The 19,520-nt window shown below is 49.4% G+C and overlaps 1 protein-coding gene across 2 annotated transcripts; it reads right to left on the reverse strand.

Moving 5' to 3' along the window:
* Positions 1–1,017: 1,017 nt before the first annotated feature.
* On the reverse strand, positions 1,018–5,085 carry LOC112209436 (tubulin beta-2B chain). 2 transcript variants are annotated; one of them, XM_063812762.1, is made up of 5 exons: positions 5,011–5,079; positions 4,008–4,772; positions 3,082–3,190; positions 2,680–2,790; positions 1,018–2,332 (listed from the first exon to the last, which is right to left on the reverse strand). In XM_063812762.1, exons 2-5 carry the CDS (start codon positions 4,062–4,064, stop codon positions 1,272–1,274), a joined length of 1,338 nt encoding a protein of 445 aa, XP_063668832.1. In that variant the 5' UTR covers positions 4,065–4,772; positions 5,011–5,079; the 3' UTR covers positions 1,018–1,271. The 2 variants fall into 2 exon arrangements, with proteins under 2 accessions (XP_063668832.1, XP_024212788.1); XM_024357020.2 differs by having other exon boundaries at positions 4,008–5,085.
* Positions 5,086–19,520: the final 14,435 nt, after the last annotated feature.

The raw sequence follows: 19,520 nt of genomic DNA on the forward strand, positions 1-19,520 counted from the left end.
ATGGAAAAAAAAAATGCAATAGGCTGAAAATTATTCTGGATTGCCTAATTAAAGTAAAATTCCCCAACAATGCAGAATTTATAATTCCATCTAAACTCAAATGATGTTAAAAATAAGTACAAATAGTTTGTAATATAGTATAAATATGATTGCCTGGAGAAAAAGTTGCTTGAGAATTGAGAATGAGCCTATTCACTGTTTATAACTCTATAGCTATTCCTAAGTGCAGGTGATATAACTTAAAAAGGCAGCCTTTGACAAAAAATTCCATTTGTGGAAATTTACAGGATAACTATTCTCATATGCACACTAATAAATGAACAAAATTATTCATTGTGACACTATGCTGTAAGTATAAACCTTAATGACCATTGGTAGGGAATTGGCTAAATAAAACATAGCACAACTATATAATGGACGCTACATATCCATTTAAAGGAGGGAAGCTCTCTGTAGGTTCAAGATACGCTGTTTAGTGAAGAAGGCTGCAGAATTGTGTTAGTATCACATCATGTGTGTGAAGAAAGAGAAAAAGGAAATATCCTACATGGGTTTGAAAATATATGGAGTATTTCTGCAAGGATGTAAGAAAGATAACCGTGATTAGGATGGTTTCCCTCCAGGGAGGAAACTGTATCAAGGAACACAGGAAAAAGACACACTCACTTTCCACTCTTCAGAATTTTGTGCTGTGAGTATGTAGGAACTATTCCAAAAATGCTTTTTTTTTTTTGTAAAGGAGATAAAAGCATAGTAGGAATTGCACATGAAGACACACACTGTGCTTTCAAGTAGACATTTTTTCAACTAATATTTATTAAAAGTATTTTAAAACTCAGGTTGATCTCTCATCTTAACTGTGATTGGTTCAATTTTACCATACCCAAAGAATAAATTCATTTGAGCTTTTACCTACGCCTTTGCTTTTTGTTAAAGGAAGAATTTAATGCAATGTGTTCAGAAAGTTACATTTAAATCGTTAATAAAGAGAAAAAGGAAGAGAAAGAGAGGACACCATTCCGACACAAACGTTTATGTGATTTTAGCCATTACAACAGTAATTCAGAAATATCTCAAATGTTACATTGATGTCATCAATATTACAAAAAAGGAAAAAAAAGTGACAGGCAACAGTGAAGAGCACCAGAGACCCAGCGCACACCTAAAGTAGACCATGCTTCTTTCCTTCCACTGCCAGGTTATCGTCCCGGGAAGCCCCCCACCCCCTCGCTTTCCTCCTCAGCTTTCCCTAACCCGTCTCGCGGGGGCATCTACGCCTCGTCCTCACCCTCCTCCTCCTCGAACTCCCCTTGTTCGTCGGCCGTGGCGTCCTGGTACTGCTGGTACTCGGACACCAGGTCGTTCATGTTGCTCTCGGCCTCGGTGAACTCCATCTCGTCCATGCCCTCGCCCGTGTACCAGTGCAGGAAGGCCTTGCGCCGGAACATGGCCGTGAACTGCTCGGAGATGCGCTTGAACAGCTCCTGGATGGCCGTGCTGTTGCCGATGAAGGTGGCCGACATCTTCAGGCCGCGGGGCGGGATGTCGCACACGGCCGTCTTCACGTTGTTGGGGATCCACTCCACGAAGTAGCTGCTGTTCTTGTTCTGCACGTTGAGCATCTGCTCGTCCACCTCCTTCATGGACATGCGGCCCCGGAAGATGGCAGCCACCGTCAGGTAGCGGCCGTGGCGCGGGTCGCAGGCGGCCATCATGTTCTTGGAGTCGAACATCTGCTGGGTGAGCTCGGGCACCGTGAGCGCCCGGTACTGCTGGCTGCCCCGGCTGGTCAGGGGCGCGAAGCCGGGCATGAAGAAGTGCAGGCGAGGGAAGGGCACCATGTTCACCGCCAGCTTGCGCAGGTCTGCGTTCAGCTGGCCCGGGAAGCGCAGGCAGGTGGTGACCCCGCTCATGGTGGCCGACACCAGGTGGTTGAGGTCCCCGTAGGTGGGGGTGGTCAGCTTCAGGGTGCGGAAGCAGATGTCATACAGGGCCTCGTTGTCAATGCAGTAGGTTTCATCTGTGTTTTCCACCAGCTGGTGGACAGAGAGGGTGGCGTTGTAGGGCTCCACCACCGTGTCTGACACCTTGGGTGAGGGCATGACGCTGAAGGTGTTCATGATGCGGTCTGGGTACTCTTCCCGGATCTTGCTGATGAGCAGGGTGCCCATCCCGGACCCCGTGCCGCCCCCCAGAGAGTGGGTCAGCTGGAAGCCCTGGAGACAGTCACAGCTCTCTGACTCCTTCCTCACCACATCCAGGACCGAGTCGACCAGCTCGGCTCCCTCTGTGTAGTGGCCCTTGGCCCAGTTATTCCCGGCTCCGCTCTGGCCTGCCAGAGGGAAAGAGAAATCTTAAGTCACCGGTGATTGTACTAAATACCTTACCTCAAACCCCTCAATATAGATCAGTGAGTCAATGCTCAGAGAAGACTATTTCAGATTATCACCAAAATGGCCAAACGTTAAAATATTTGTTCATGAATATAATTATAAATAAGGAAGGCCAGGACACCAAGCTCTTAGCAGCTGAAAGGCAAACAATTTTACACTATATTAAAGCTAAGTTGGCACACCGCGGATGTTCTTCATGCTTTCCCTCTGGCAATCACACCTCTCCAGCCTCCACTGCCCAGCGTAAAATGAATCCCTCATGCTCTCAGCCACACCAGGCACTCACCAAACACGAAATTGTCTGGTCTGAAGATCTGGCCGAATGGTCCAGACCTAACCGAATCCATCGTGCCTGGCTCCAGATCCACGAGGATGGCCCGAGGAACATACTTGTTACCTGCAAGGAACAACAGTGACTTAGACCCTCAGGCAAGGACCTCTGCAGAGGAGGGCTTGGCGCCTGCTGCCATCACGCAGATGTTGCCCCAAACAAAGGGAGACCCACCATCAGGTTCTCAAAGGGCTCTGTTGGCATAAGGAAGCCCAATGAAATACTGCAGGGAAAGAGCGGGGATCCTAAACTGAATAGTCCACCCTCTCCCAGGGCCACACCCCTGGGGTCCCACCCAAGGGAAAGGGGAGAAGGTGGAAAAACTGAAGGGAGTGGGGGTGGGGCAAGGGTGATTACCAGTGGCTTCATTGTAGTAAACATTGATTCTCTCCAGCTGCAAATCACTGTCTCCATGGTAACTGCCAGTGGGGTCAATCCCATGCTCATCACTGATGACCTCCCAAAACTGAGACAGAAAGGCTGCATTTAGCCATGAACGATGCCCCCAGAAACGCCAAGGCTCACAATGAAATGTCCCCGACTCAGTTCCGACAACCCAACATTTCAGGAGCTTGAAGCTTTAAAGGGCGTCGTGACCCGGGCACAGCCGCGGGGCTTGTATTTTGCAGGTTCAGAAAGTTGAAACTGGGCGTTTCCCAGGCAAACAGCTGCCGCTCGCGGGGGGAGGTAGGGGTCGAGGGGGTAAGGACCAGCCAAAGCCGGGCAGTGGCGGAGCTTGGCGCACTGGTCGCAGCCCCAGGCGGCAGCAGGAGGCGAGGGCACAGGGACTGCAGCCCGCCAGGAGCGGGTGGGCGGGGAAAGAGGAACGCAAAGGAGCTAAAGGACCGCGGTTTTAGATTCAAAGCACGTCCTGAGAGCGCAAGACAATCGCTCTCCTCCCCTCCCCCGGCAGCTCGACTCCGGTTCAAGCGAGTACCATTAATCCTCCTGGTGTCCCAGCCCCTCGCGCGGAACGCCGCGCACAGCCTCGCGGACACACCCTCGTCTTCTCCAGGCACGCGTGCCTGCCAAGCAGCCAGCGCGGAGGGAGGCCGAGGGGGTGACGGGGACTCCAAATGAGTTACAGCAGAAAGAAAGAGAGGTGCCCCCTCCGTCCGCGAAAGTCACCTCCTAGCCCAGGCCACACTCGGCGGCACAAAGCGGCCAGGAAGGTCTGCATTTGGCGATCCCCAGGCCTTCCCAGGACCGCGCCTGGGGACCCCGAGGGGCTCTCGGCCCAGGTTCGCGCCCCCATTGGACCCCCTCCGCTGCGGCGCGCCCACCTTGGCGCCGATCTGGTTGCCGCACTGGCCCGCCTGGATGTGCACGATCTCACGCATGGTGCCTCGTCAGCGTCCTCCTGGTCCGGCGGCGTCTGGGTCTGTCCGTCCTCCCCTCACACACCCACTGCGGGGTCACCGGGAAGGCGCTCGGGAACCGACGGGCTGAGAGCGCCGGCCCCGCGGGCTCCGGCTTTTATGCAAGGAGGGTGGGGCGGCCGGCACAGGCCGCGCCCCCAGCCCGAGCCCCCCAGTCCCCTTCGCGCTGGCGCTCTCCAGGCCCGGATGACGTAATGCTCCGAGCCCTAGGGACCGTCCGGGGGGCTGGACCACCGGCCCGCGGCCAATCAGAGCGGGCGTGCCGACCGGGAGAGGGGTGGGGGCTACCGGGAGTATGGTGGGGGCGTGCGCATTGTCTGGGGCTGTGGTGGGGGTCTCGGTATGGGGATATGGGGGAAGGGTGAAGAAAAGGAGGGTGAGAGGGCGGCGAGGCGAGGGCCACCAGCGCGGCCTGACCGGGGTGGGGGCAGAGCTGGCACCGGATGGGAACGATGGAGGACTGGAGCATGTGGAGAAGCCGTCAGGTGCTCCAGTGCCGGCAGGTGGGAGGGCTGAGGTGGCACAGGCTGCTCCGCCACCTCGGACTGCGGCTCCTACTCCGCCACTGGCCAGAGTCCCTCCAGCCAACTGCCCCTGGTGAGACCACCGTCTTTTTCCTCAACCCTGGAGGCCAGCGACTGCCCAGGCGGCGCTCCGTCTCACAGAGGCCTGGGGGAGGACAGGTGGCCCCAGAAGGAAGTCGTGCTTGATGGCAACCGGGACACCTGCGGCCCATGAACACCAGCGCGGCCTCCGCCCCCGCCCCAGCGTGGGCCTGCTTTCTCCTTTGTCTGTCTTGGGCTGGTAGCTCCTCTCACTGAGCCGCAGCATCTAGGGGTGAAGCGACCTCGGAGCCCCTCAGCCCTGCCCGACCCTCTCCGGGAGTGCATAACGCCCCTGCTGGTACCCAGGATCCCTCTGCCCCGGGGGTTGACTTTTGTTGCTCGCGAGTGATGGAGTGGGAGTGGCCGGTGGCGCTGCACTGACCGTCCGGAGGGCAGAAAGAGGGTGGGGTCCCGGGGGCGGGGCTGTCGGCGGAACAAAGGGCTCTCAGAAACGTGGGATACGCTGTGTAACCTAGTGTTTAAAACCACACGACAGGCGCCCCACCCCCCCCACCCCGCCCTCGGATTCAGTTCATCTATTGTCAAGTAAGAGGGTGGGTTCCAAGGGTGGCCCAAGCCCGAGTAACAAACTTTCTTATCTTCCATCGCGGCGACCTGGAGGTCCGAGGCTTCGTGTTGCGGTTGAAGGGTGGGGAATACGACTAAAAACTGCAGCCCAGCGCGCGCGAGACGACCCAAGACCCACGCGCACTCGCACGAGCGCGTGCACAGACTTGGAGCACAGACCCTCCCTTCAGATCCGCAGTCTCTAGGTACTGAGGCAGGAACTGGTCTCTTTGTTACTTTTCGCGCGCGCGTGTGTGTGTGTGAGAGAGAGAGAAAGAGAGAGAGAGAAAGAGAGAGAGACAGACTAATCCTGCGTGCGTTTGAGGGCGGGAGGGGAAAGGGTGTCAGAAACGTTCACTGCACAACCTGTTCCCTGCAATTCGATGACTGAAGCGCGCCGCCCCACACTTCGGAAGGGCCGTTGGCGAGGTGACGTGACCTCTTTCATCCCCTGGCGAGAAAGGCCGAATGACCCGGGCTCCCGCGGCGGAGCGGAGCCTGCAGCTGTTGAGCGAGACCCTCCCAGAACTATCAGCAAGCTGTCATCGCCTCCCTTTCCTGCTGTGAGGTGGAGGGTGGGGGGTTCAAGTCGATTCCAATGTACAAAGAGAAGTAGCGAGAACAAAAGCCCAGGCGCCCCCAAACATCCAGGGCGCCCAGACTGGAGCTCGCGGGCCGGTATTCCAGACCCGGCCGGCGTGCCCGGGTGAGGGTGGGGTCTGCCGAGAGGCAGAGAGCAGCGGAGGGTCTGTCCACATGCCCTACTCTCCTGGTACCAAGGTCTCGGGGCCTGACCTCCGAGTTTCTAATCCAGATCCTGCAGATGCCGAAACGTCGAGGGCTAGCAATTCCCAAGGTCATACAGCAAGTTAAGGACAGGGCTCGGACTGGAATCTCGTCTTTTGGGCACACCAGACCTCAGGGAAAGTGACCGCATCTTGGCCAAAAGGGCTGTGGCAGGTGTCAGCCTCGAGGTGGCGGCTCTGGTGGGACCAAGCTGCGCCGGAAGGAACAGAGCTAGGGCGGCACCCGCGCGGCGAGTGTAGACACACTCGGAGCGGTCACCCCCTCGCTGCGAGCTCCCAGGAGCAACCCTGATGCTCAGCGCTGGGGGGTGGGGTTGGGGGCCGCTCAGCTCCATGCTGGGTAACTTGAGCTGGCCGCTAACCATTTCATTTCTTAGCTTCTGTTTCCGAGCCAAATCTCCATTCAGTGCCCGAGTGAAAACGCGTGTTCAAGATCATATAGATAGATGAAAAGACCCTTTCCTCTCAGGTTTCTTTTAAAGGGGGAGGTTTGGGATAGGATGAGGCTGGAAATCATCCTTCTGAAAGCCCAGAGTGCCCTTGGGGACACTTTTGGCCCAAGATCTGCTTTCCTTTCAAGCATTTTGCTTGAATTGTCCCCACACCCCCGCCCCTTCCGGGCAGCCAGTCTTGTTAACCGGTCTACATCCCACCCCCACCCCCACCCCCACTGGAATTGTGATGCTGCACATTTTTATTTTCACAAGGAGCTGATTTTGTGTTAAAATGTTGACAACAGCCACACCTTTCCCTGAAGTCTTTCAGTTTATCTGATAACCCTTAAACAAAAAAACATTCTTAATCCATGTAGCTCGCATAAAGAGACTGGTACCCGGCTTTCAAAGAAAAAAAAAGTCGTTTTCAGTTGGGTCCCCAGCATTTCTGTCTATTCATTATATGCAATGCTTCTCAATCTAGGTCATCGCATATCAGGCACGAAGATTTCGGGGCAACATATTTCATGATGTCTTAATGTTAGTCTTGATGACGTACTAACATTTAAAAATTTTCCCTTCCAGAGACAATTGTAGAAATATTGCTGCATAAAATACAATTCAACATTTGTTTTATACGTAATCTATTGCGTGACTGAGGTGAGCAAGATATCCCTTAAACTATTAAAATTATATTTGCTTTCACAATTTTCAGATTACTTTCAACGGCATGTCCTCAAGTGAATTTGCATTTCTCTATTACACACACAGTCATTGTTTGAAGAAGTCTGATAGAAAAGAGGCTTTATATAGTAGTAAATTTTTAAAGCATTGTTTTCATAATGTAGCATATATTTTTGACACATTTATTGAAATTACTAGACATTTAGCATTAGGGTTCTTCACTGCTTGCCGGGATTCACCGCTTAAAACCCCCAAAACCCAGCCCGCAGCCCCCATAGCTGGCTCTGCAGCCGAGATGCACGCGGTTTCCTAGGCAACCGACACTTAGCCAATGAATAAAGAGGAGTTGAAAGAAAGAGACTGCAAATCCATCATTATTTCCTTAACACACACACACACACACACACACACACACACACACACACACACACACACATCACCTCTTCTCATAGCTCTCCATTTAGAGATATTGGAAAGCTACCAATCCTAACATTTATGTAAAAGAGCCAAATGCCCGGGGCATGGGGGCTAGGAAGCGGTCGCAGCCCCATACTGTGACTGCGGAAAGGACACAGTGGAGGAAGCTCCCGGGATCCGCCAAGATCTGCGCCTTCTCAGCTTTGTCGCTCCCCAGTTTCTATTCCATTGCCCTCCCCCTTCCCCCCAGGCCTTCCCTCCTCCGCCTGGGAAGCCAGCGGCCCCGGCGGAGCTGCCCGGCACTGTTTAGTCGCAGGGGCTGCGGGGTGGCAGCCTCAGAGCCCTGTCCTTCCGCAGCCGTGGGCCCCGCAGGGACCAGCCAAGCAAGGTAACCAAAAGCTGGAACCAGCAGCGAAAACCCCGAGCCCACGAACGCAGCGCAGTGCGGGAACACTTGCCCTTTGTTCCTCAGTAAGGCCGGGTGTTTTCGCATCCCCGGAGGTTGTGAATTTGAGTTATAATGGCCTCGGTCGGGACTGAGAGAGCCGAGCTTCCACGAAAGAGCTTTGCCTGCTTTGTCCTACAAATCGGCGGAGGGAGTAGAATCCTGGCTTTTCTAGGGCACCATTTCCCTGCTACAGGCAGTCTCCCCTCCCCCACGCTGTCAATGATTTGTGAGATTCTTAGGCAGGCGGGGCAGGCCGAGCCCCGGGAATGCACGCTGAGTCCTAGACACAGAGCCAGGCCGGGTGGAAAACAAAAAGAGAAGAAGTGATTATGAAATAATAAGACGGACCGTGTGCCCCTTGCAAGGTGCGGCCTGCGAAATCAACAGACTTACAAATAAGGTCTGGAGGAAGCGCATGAGCGCACGCGGGAGGCTATGGCGGGGGAACCTCTGTGAGTTCCGCGGCGGAGGCTAGAACATCGCTGTGGCTGCGGGACCCTCACCCGGCCCTGAAAACCCTCCACATCAGCTCCTGCTCGGAAATGTCTCCGCAGCTCACCAGTGCTTTTCGAAATCTGCCCAAGACCTTTGTTTGCCATTTAAATGAAATGAAAACGTGCGTATCCAGGTGGACACATCCATGCAGCAACACCCCTGCCTCTGGGCTCTAGATGCTTGGTGGGCAGTCACTGTGGCCACACTGCAGAGACAGCAGTGCAGTTTCCAAACGGAGTTCTTTGGGCTTCACATGCCCAGCCTGCTTCTTTTTTAAAATTTCTATTTTAATTTTAGATTCAGGGAGTCCATGTGCGGGTTTATTACGAGGGTATATTCCATGATGCTGAGCGTCCGGGCTTCTATCGACCTGGTTACCCAGATAGTGAACGTAGTACCCAATAGGGAGTTTTTCAGCCCTTGCTCTGCTCCTTCCTTCTCTCCTTTTGGAGTCCTTAGCGTCTATTGTTCCCATCTTTTTGTCCGTGTGCACCCAATATTTAGCTCCCACTTATAAGTGAGAACATGCAGTATTTAGTTTTCTGTTTCTGTATTATTTCGCTTAGGATAATGACCTTCAGCTGCATCCATGTTGCTGCCAAGGACGTGATTTTGTTTTCTTTTTTTTAAGGGCTGTGTAGTATTCCGTGGTGTGTGTGTACCACCTTTTCTTAATCCATTCCACCATTGATGGGCACCTAGGTTGATTCCACGTCTTTGCTGTTGTGAATAGTGCTATGATGAACACAGAAGCTCATGTGTCTTTTTGGTAGAATGATTTTTTTGGGGGGGGGGGTATATACCCAGTAATGGGATTGCTGGGTTGAATGGTAGTTCTATTTTTAGTTCTTTGAGAAATCTCCAAACTGCTTTCCACAGTGGCTGAACTAATTTACATTCGCACCAAGAGCAAATAAGCATTCCTTTTTCTCTGCAGCCTTGCCAATATCTGTTTTTTTGTTTTGTTTTGTTTTTACTTTTTAATAATAATGACTGCTGTGAAGTGGTATCTCATTGTGATTTTGATTTACATTTTCCTAATGATCAGTATGTTGAGCATTTTTTTCATGTTTGTTGGCCACTTGTATGTCTTCTTTTGAAAAATGTCTGTTCATATCCTTTGCTCTCTTTTTAATGGGGTTATTGATTCTTTTCTTGCTGATTTAAGTTCCTTATAAATTCTGGATATTAGTCCTTTGTCTGCGGCATATTGCAAATATTTTCTCCCATTCTGTAGGTTGTTCATACATCTCCATCAACTCTGTATTGCTTATAGTATGTGGTCCAAATACTTATCACACAATTCAGGTCCTTCAGTCTGGACATTACCTACCTTTCCAGTGTTATTTGCCACCCGTCTGGTATATGCAGTCCATTCCAGGGGACATTAACCTGCACACTGATCTCCAAAAAGGACATGCTCTCTGAAGTTTCTGAGTCTCTGCTCACACCAATCCATTACCTGGAATGACCCTCTGTGCTTCTTCGCCTGGGGCATCTCACTCATTCTTCATGATGCAGCTCATCTATCTGTGATACGTCCCACTAGTTGCCAGGAGCAATGGACTGCCTATGCTCTATGCCCCCAGTTTGCATCATAGGACTGGTACAGGTTTTGCATTTATTACATCAGAGCAGTGGTGTAATGAGTTTTCATTGTATATCTCTATTAACAAAAGAAAAAGGAGGGTATACATTCCCAATGTATGTATATTTATTTATTCTTAAATTATATATATTTATTCTTATAAGCTAATATTCCAAGGCACAATATACTTAGTATGAGGTACATTGTTAATGATATCAGATATTAATATTTCCAACTTTTCTATTACTTCCAGTTTTATTTTGGCCAACATCTAGGCAGACTTGGGGTTCCTCATGACTTTCTTACCCTGAAATGGGCTTGACAGAGAGCTTATATAAAGGAGCAGAGTGTCAACCTGGCCATTTCCTTATTTTTTGTGCGTGTTCATATCACTAATGTCATCTTCATTTTGCAGCTTCTTTGCTGTCGGCTTTAAAGCTGCTTGCCAGTTGTGCAAGTCAGGGGAGCAAACAGGAGATAATATGCTCAGCAAACCCAGCTACAGTTCCTCCTTTATGGATCTCCCTTTCCTGGGAACAATTCATGACACATGACCACAAAACATAAGCATCCTGTGAGGGCACCTGTGTCATTTTGAACTCTAACTACCTAAAGCATAATTTCTTTATTTTTATATGAAACAGAGGTTCTGAGTTTCTTCCCATGCTCCAACAGATGCTCTTGCCTGCCCCATTCTGAGACCTCCTGATTGGATTCGAGTTAGTTCATTGGCCTTTATACCTTCCACATTGCCTGAAACTAAGCACGGGCAAATAATAACAGAACTTGGGTTAAAAAAATCACAAATATAAGGCAATTAGGAAAAGCCCCCAGGTACTTCTAACCTGAAGCAGGAGCAGATTGTTCTGCAGATTAAGTACAAAGAAACCTTCCTCCTCTTTCTCCATAATTACCTCTTGGCCAGGTCCAGCCCACATCCCATCCTTCCCAGACTTTGCGGCTCCTGGCTGTGGTGAGCGTGGTAGGGCCTGGATGATGTGCCCTCCTCTGCAATCATCTTTCACTTCCCTACAGCCAATTTCCTGCGCCTGCATTTTCACCCTTGTTTGTCTATATTGGTAATGCATAACTAAGATTTCTGGTTAAGACAGAGTGGAAGGAGAGAAGGAAATACTTCCTCAGGAATCAGAGTTGAATTACTAGTCTGCACTTTCTTTTCTTTGTTCTTTCTTTCTTTCTTTCTTTCTTTTTTTTTGAGACAGAGTTCGCTCTTTCACCCAGGCTAGAGTGCAGTGGCGTGATCTTGGCTCACTGCAACCTCCGTCTTCTTGTTTCAAGTGATTCTCCTGCCTCAGCCTCCCGAGTAGCTGGGACTACAGGCGCTCCCATCATGCCTGGCTGATTTTTGTATTTTTAGTAGAGACGGGGTTTCACCATGTTGGCCAGGCTGGTCTCGAACTCCTGACCTCGTGATCCACCCGCATTGGCCTCCCAAAGGGCTGGGATTACAGGCATGAGCCACTGTGCCCGGCCCCCTGCACTTTCTTGTTTGTTTATTTGTTTGTTTTTTAATTTTTTTTCTTTTTATTTGTTTCTTTTTTTTGAGACAGAGTCTCACTCTGTTGCCCAGGCTGGAATGCAGTGGCGTGATCGCAGTGCAACTTCCGCCTCCCAGGTTCAAGCAGTTCTCCTGCCTCAGCCTCCTGAGTAGCTGGGATTACAGGTGCGCCCCACCACGCCCAGCGAATTTTTGTATTTTTCGTAGAGACAGGGTTTCACCATGTTGGTCAGGCTAGTCTCGATCTCCTGACCTCATGATCCACCCGCCTTGGCCTCCCAAAGTGCTGAGATTACAGGGGTGAGCCACTGTGCCCGGCCTATATTTTATTTTCTTAGAGACTAGGTCTCCCTATATTGTTCAGGCTGGTCTCAAACTCCTGGGCTCAAGCTATTCTCCTGCCTGGCCTCCCAACATGCTGAGATTACATGCGTGAGCCACCCCAACTGGCCCACTAGTCTGCACTCTCTTTCTTGGCATGCAAATCAGGGGTGTTAAACAGACGACTGTCTTGGTGATGAGGTCTGGAGAAGATAGAACCAAGTAAACTTTCTGCTTCTTTCAGAAGTCACCCAATGGAGGAAATGCAAACCCCAACTTTTAGGAAATTGAGGAAAGATAAAAAGTATCAACTTCCCGGAGCTCTTTGATAAAGGAAGGATCTTCTGGGCAAGTTAGAAAAAAGATCAAGTCACTCTTATAAGGCGGGGTGGGGAAATCAGGGTTGTTTCAGACTTTTCTAAAACAATAGTCAGTGCTAGAAGATAATAAAACAATTTCTATAACATTTTCAAGGAAAATGTGCCCAAGGATTTTTTAAAGGTAACATATATTTTTGAACATAGAAGAACTAAAAAAATATTGTTCTTGTGAATCCTGTTTAGGGGGAAAAAAAGGACCCCAGAGAATGTAGAAGTAGGTCTCAGAATGAAAGTACCATACAGAGGTTTGCAGGTACTGGCAGAGGCTGTGTGACAGCCTGTGAACTAAGGAATGAGGTGCCTCTGAAATGGCCTAGAGACAAATGCAGAAGTCCCTCAGCTGTGGAAAGCTCTGCGCCTTCAGGAAGGATGTTGACAGGCTCTTTCAAGCTGCTGCTAGGGGTCTGCCAGCTTCCCTGGCCGTTGGAATTATTACCCTGCAGGGAACTGGCTGTTTGTCAGTTTATTCTGGAAGCTATTCCTGCTGCAAAGAGTAGAAGACATCAAGGGATGGAACAATAGACCGCATAAAACTACACTACCACATGAAAACACTGACTCTTAAACAACTGTGAGATTTTAGGCAGAAGATCAAAGCAGCAAAGCATCTTCTCAGGAACTCAGGGTACAGAACACAACTGTGTTTGAGGTGAGCAGGATGAGACAGTCAGGGGGCCTAAAGAAGGGAATCGAATTCCTGGAGAAAAGCTGCTTCTTATTTTTGCTGCTAAGGACAAATGTCACGTAAAGCAACAGGACAAACTACTAGAAAGCCAAAACTCTGGGCCGGGCGTGGTGGCTCACGCCGGTAATCATAGCACTTTGGGAGGCTGAGGCAGGGGGATCATGAAGTCAAGAGATCAAGACCATTCTGGCCAACGTGGTGAAACCCCATCTGTACTAAAAATACAAAAATTAACTAGGCGTGGTGGAGTGTGCCTGTAGTCCCAGCTACTCGGAAGGCTGAGGCAGGAGAATCACTTGAATCCGGGAGGCAGAGGTTGCAGTGAGCTGAGAACATGTCGCTGCACTCCAGCCTGGCGACACAACGAGACTCCGTCTTAAAAAAAAAAAAAAAAAAGCCAAAACTCTATGAAAAAAGTACACGTTTTAATATAGCATTGGGTTAAATTTTCAGAGGGAAAAATATGTCACAATAAAGGCTAAGTTAAAAAAAAAAAGGCTAAGTTCCAACAAGCATAAGAAAAAAATAACCAAATTTCAGAGGTGCATGGAACAAATACTGGGGAAAGATGATTGGAATAAGAAATACACTGAGCTCAGGGAACTAACAAACTCGAATGTGAAATCTTTGAAAGATATATAAGAAACTCCTGCTTGCAAAGAGAAGGAAATTAAAGTTTTAAAACATTGCATTTTATAGTTGAAGCAGATCACTGGAGTGAGAAGGTTCTTTTTTTCTTTTTTGAGATGTAGTTTCACTCTTGTTGCCCAGGCTGGAGTGCAACAGCATGATCTCAGCTCACTGCAACCTCTGCCTCCCGGGTTCAAGCGATTCTCCTGCCTCAGACTCCCAAGTGGCTGGCATTACAGGCATGTACCACCACGCTCGGGTAGTTTTGTATTTTTAGTAGAGACGGGGTTTCTCCATGTTGGTCAGGCTGGCCTCAAACTCCCGACCTCAAGTGATCCACCTGCCTCAGCCTCCCAAAGTGCTGGGATTACAGGCGTGAGTCACCGTGCCCGGCCTCTTTTTCTTTTTTTAAAGAAATCAGAGAAGGAGCAGGATGAAGTGCTGATGGACCAATGTTTGCCAAATCCTTTGTTTCCAACATACCCTGACTGATGAGGGGTCATGTAGGCATGACATTCGACCACAATTCTGCCAGAAAGCAAAAGAAAAAATCTTGCAGCAGAAAGTGGAGAGATTCTTAACGACCTCTACCGAGAGAAATGCATGGTTCTGAAAAAGAAGCTGATTCAGGACTGGTATAAATAGGAAAAGAAATGACAGAAGCTACCAGCTGCAGAGGAAATGAAAACTTACAAGCAGAGAAGTGAAGAAATGTTGAATGAATTATGGCCAACAGTGAGATCTCACACCACCCCAGACCATCCTCGTGGTGAGAAGGCTCGTGACAGCTGGCCCGAGGTCATTGCTGGAGTGGAAGGTGAGCTATGCCAGCCTTGGATAGAAACTAATACAGCTGAATCCATGATTTCAGAGAGAAACCTTCACCAGGCTCCCCTGCTCTGTACGCTGATATTGGAGGAAAACAAGCTCTGCCCACTACCCACATGGCCACTGGTCACTCCTACAGAATACACTTGGATGCATCCTCGCCATGGGGGGCTTCCGGGCCTCCTTGCGGTCTGCCTCTCATTCTCACTGGGCTCCGCCTCCTCCAGACTTAGAGAACATTGCAATGGTGAGACACGCTTTCCCATGCAGTCAGGGCCATCTCTTGGGGTTCTGGAGGGAGCTCGCCCTTGAGAATCAGAGGTCCCCAAGGCTCTGCTTCTGACCTGAAGTCACCACTTCGCCCTCATCCTGTCCCAGCGCAGAAGGACTCTTTGTCTCCACCTCATGCAAGATAGGAGAATGTCGTCAGGTTCCAGAGCTGCCCCTTCTCCAGCGGCGGCTCACAGGAGGACTCACAGCCTCCACCATCCTTCGGTGTGACAGTGGGCGGAGGACTCACAGCCTCCACCATCCTTCGGTGTGACAGTGGGCGGAGGACTCACAGCCTCCACCATCCTTCGGTGTGACAGTGGGCGGAGGACTCACAGCCTCCACCATTCCTTCGGTGTGACAGTGGGCGGAACGTCCTCCCTGCTTCGAATCCATTTCCATTTTCCCATTTTTTATTTGCTTAGGCTGTCCTGAAATTGTGCTTTTTTTTTTTTTTTTTTTTTTGAGACGGAGTCTCGCTCTTATTGCCCAGGCTGGAGTGGGATCTCGGCTCACTGCAAGCCCCGCCTCTTGGGTTCAATCAATTCTCCTGCCTCAGCTTCCCAAGCAGCTGGGATTACAGGCACACACCACCATGCCCATCTAATTTTTGTATTTTTAGTAGAGATGGGGTTTCACCATGTTGGCCAAACTGGTCTCAAACTCCTGACCTCAGGTGATGCACCTGTCTCAGCCTCCCAAAGTCCTGGGATTACAGGCGTGAGCCACTGCGCCCGGCCAAAATTGTGCATTTTGAGTCACACATGAAGAAGACTCTGAAGATGAAGCCATCTGAAGTATTACTTGCCTGCTTTATTTAGCATCAATTCCAGTAATTAACAAATTAAACATTAGGAAACTGCTGTGAAAACACCTTTAATAAACATTTTTGAAGTTCAAAACTATTGTCAAAGTACTTCAGAATGGAAGACAAAACCCTTACAACCTTATTGCAATTTGGAAAGTAGTAAGGAGGTCCCCACCTCCACACCATAATAATTCCTTCGCTCAGGAATCAAATGATCTGGAATGCCACTCCCTGGGACTTGTTCCTTTGTGCTACGAGTTGCCTTTATCCTAGAAACCTATTTAAATCATGCAGTTCCTGAGTGGGCACCACACTGCCTCTAGTACCTTTAAAGGTACAGGAACTTTTCAGACTCAGCTGCCTTCAGGATCAGAAGAGCACAGGGCTGGTGCGTTCTGCTGAGTGGGAGGTGAGGGGGGAAGCTACTCCTTGCCTCGTAATGCCTGCTCCTGAAGCCCCCGTGATTCTGGGTGTAGGACCGAGCAGACTACACCGGGGCTTTTCCCAGACAGACATTGGGAAAAGGCCTGGCTGACCTTCCCAGGACAATGCAGGTGGCTGCAGTCCTGCTCCTGGTGAATGGGACAGTCACTGGGGAGTCCTACAGGCCTTTGGAAGTATTGCTGTACAGCCGGGCACACCCAGCTTTCATCCTTGCAAATGGCATTAGAAGCCATGGGATGTATCTGACAAATACTTCCTGTGCATCAGGCAGTGTTCTAGGCATCGGGAAGACAGCAGCAGACGAATCAGATAAAAGTCTCAGTCCTCCAGGAGCAAACACGGCAGGTGAAGCTGTAAAGTTAGAAGAGCGCGATTCCTCAGGTCGGCAGTTTCCCACGTTTTTGTTGTTTCCTGCTCGTTGCCCTTTATTGGATTTTTTATGCCAATTTCACTCTTTTCCATACCTTCCTCTTTTCTCTGTTACATAGAGTGTGGTGAGACTGAGTAATTAAAGGCTGCAGATGACTTTGATGACGGTGTAATGAAAAGTCTGTGACAGCTTATTAGACCAAGTGCCATCAAGGTGATTTCAGTCACACTGACACTTTCAATAATGACACTGGGATGGAATCCCTGACCTGACTTCCCTTCGTCGCCCCTTTTTCTTCTCTCTTTCTCTCTCTGAATGATTGTAGATTACCTGGCACAGGAAAGTAAGTAACTGATACTGGGGGGAAAAAAAACCAAACAAACAAATAAACAAACTCTCAGCCTAAAAACCCATGTCTTTAGTCATTGTAGGATCCTCACCAAGGTGATCTCTAAATCAAAAGCCAAATTGTGTTGGAAAACACAAACTAAACAGTGCTAGCCACCTGTAACAACCACCAAAAATTTCTCCTTTATACCATAGCTATAGCCAGGAAAAACTGAAGCTTCGATACAAAATGAATTTTACCCCCCGGGCTCTCCTCCACGTGTCATCCCACTGCAGAAATACTGCACAGAAGGACGAAGGTGAACTTATTTTCCCAAACTTACAGGTCCATTGTCAAGTTAGCCGGGGGGAGGTTCGGATGGCAGGCCCTCTTGGCAGGTCACTGTTTTTACAACAGCAATTTGATTTTAGAAGGCAGCAGGAGGCAGCTTAATTCACTCAGAAGAGGAGTTGCCCACCCAAATTTGCTTCCTCTGCCTTTTGCAGACTTGAGCTAAGAGGCCTTGGACACAATGCCCAGCCTGTCCCTGCCTCGCATCTGTAAACGAGAATAATAACATGCTTCCTCCTTTCCCCCAACACTGGGGAGCTGTGAGAAGAGATGGGATAGGCCGCTGCCACGTGTGGCCTTGCTCATCACATCACACCTCCTCGTGTCAGATGGTAAGCCCTGGATGCCCTCATCTTATTCTCATTGTCTTCACAGGTCCAAGCTCCGTAACTGTCACATTCCAGATTTCAGATATCTGATGTCCTCCACACCACCACCACCCTGCCTTTGTTTTAAATCATTTTCTTTCTTTGATATATAAGTGTCATTTTGGGGGAAATATTTTCTTTTTTTTTTTTTTTTTTGAGACAGTCTGGCTCTTTCACCCAGGCTGGAGTGCAGTGGCTGATCTCGGCTCACTGCAAGCTCTGCCTCCCGGGTTCGTGCCATTCTCCTGCCTCAGCCTCTGGAGTAGCTGGGACTGCAGGCACCTGCCACCGTGCCCAGCTAATTTTTTTGTATTTTTAGTAGAGACGGGGTTTCACCGTGTTATCCAGGATGGTCTCGGTCTCCTGACCTCGTGATCCACCCGCCTCGGCCTCCGAAAGTGCTGGGATTACAGGCGTGAGCCACCACACACGGCCAAAATATTTTCATTTTAAGTTACTTCATGCCTCAGTTTCCCAACCCCAATATTATCTTCCAGTGTTCGGGTTCTCAAATATTTAAAATAAGTGGTCACAGACTTTGTAAATCTTCTGTCTCTAGGACATGGGTGTTGCTCCTTCACCTTGCTGCTTGTTCCCTGGGTGCTCACTTACTTGACTTTCTTTCTTTGCTTTGCCTCTCCTTCCTTCTCTTCCCTCCTCCATTTCTTGAATCTATCTAGTTTCTCCAAAAATTATTTTTTATTTTTATTTTACTGTAAGTTCTGGGATACATGTGCTGGACATGCAGGTTTATTACATAAGTATACATGTGCCATGGTGGTTTGCTGCACCTATCAACCCGTCGTCTTAGGTTTTAACCCCCCCGCATTAGGTATTTGTCTTAATGCTCTCCCTCCCCTTGCCCCCCACCCCAACAGGCCCCGTGTGCTGTTCCCCGCCCTGTGTCCATGTGTTCTCATTGTTCAGCTCCCACTTATGAGTGAGAACATGTGGTGTTCGGTTTTCGGTTCCTGTGTTAGTTTGCTGAGAATGATGGTTTCCAGCTTCATCCATGTCCCTGCAAAGGACATGAACTCATTCGTTTTTATGGCTGCAGAGTATTCCATGCTGTATAAGTTCCACATTTTCTTTATCTAGTCTATCACTGATGGGCATTTGGGTTGATCAATAATTCTTCTTAAGTGTCATTAGCCTAACCACTGAAAGTACTCCAAAAAAGACCAAGTAAGACCAAGGGTAGTTGCGGGCCCATTTCTGTGCCTTTGGCAGGTGATTGAGTATATGGGTGTGTGTGTGTGCATGTGTGTAACCAGCAAGCTGCACATAGCTGTTGTCACTTCTGCCTGACCCCCAGGCCTGTCTTCTGCCTTGGAGATGCCTCTGCAATCTTTCTCCTTTTTTTTTTTTTTTTGATCAAGTTTCCCTCTCGTTGCCCAGGCTGGAGTGCAATGGCGCAATCTTGGCTCACTGCAACCTCTGCCTCCCGGGTTCAAGCAATTCTCCTGCCTCAGTCCTCCAAGTACCTGGGATTACAGATTACAGGCATGTGCCACCACGCCCAGCTAATTTTTTTTGTATTTAGTCGACATGGGGTTTCACCATATTGGCCAGGCTGGTCTCGAACTCCTGAACTCAGATGATCCACCCGCCTCGGCCTCCCAAAGTACTGGGATTGCAGGTGTGAGCCACCGCGCCTGACCCTTTCTCCTTCTTATGTGTATGAGATGTTTGCGTTGTCCCTCCTTTTGAAAAATTTTCAAACTTAAACTATATTGCCATAATAAGTGAATGTAAAATTCAATACTATCACCCCTCTATGTTTCTACATATAATTCAACTCAATTCTTTGTTAGTAACTGATGATAATTTCTACTTTTTCCAGTGATTTCCACCTACCATGCCTTTCTGCTGTTCCTCATCTGTGTATACGTCTTTCCATGAACCCATCCAGCACTTCCCTATGATACTCTCAGCAGGCCAGTCTGATCACGTCCTGAGTCCTTTCCCATCCACAAAAGGTGTTTTTGCGCTGTAAGACAGACGGAGCGCTGAGGCCTGGAGGCTTGCCGGGGCTTTGACTCTGGGATGAAAGGATGTTGTCCTTTCCACA

Source organism: Pan troglodytes, chromosome 5 (assembly GCF_028858775.2).
Source record: "Pan troglodytes isolate AG18354 chromosome 5, NHGRI_mPanTro3-v2.0_pri, whole genome shotgun sequence".
Classification (NCBI taxonomy): Eukaryota; Metazoa; Chordata; class Mammalia; order Primates; family Hominidae; genus Pan; species Pan troglodytes.

What these genes read in the sequence shown, in the direction of transcription:
- LOC112209436 (XM_024357020.2), bottom strand. Translation starts at nt 4,064, where the DNA reads ATGCGTGAGATCGTGCACATCCAGGCGGGCCAGTGCGGCAACCAGATC. An exon ending in TTACTACAATGAAGCCACTG is followed by an intron (nt 2,791 to 3,081) that starts GTAATCACCCTT and finishes TGTTCCTTGCAG; the next exon opens with GTAACAAGTATGTTCCTCGG. An exon ending in ACCAGACAATTTCGTGTTTG is followed by an intron (nt 2,333 to 2,679) that starts GTGAGTGCCTGG and finishes TCCCTCTGGCAG; the next exon opens with GCCAGAGCGGAGCCGGGAAT.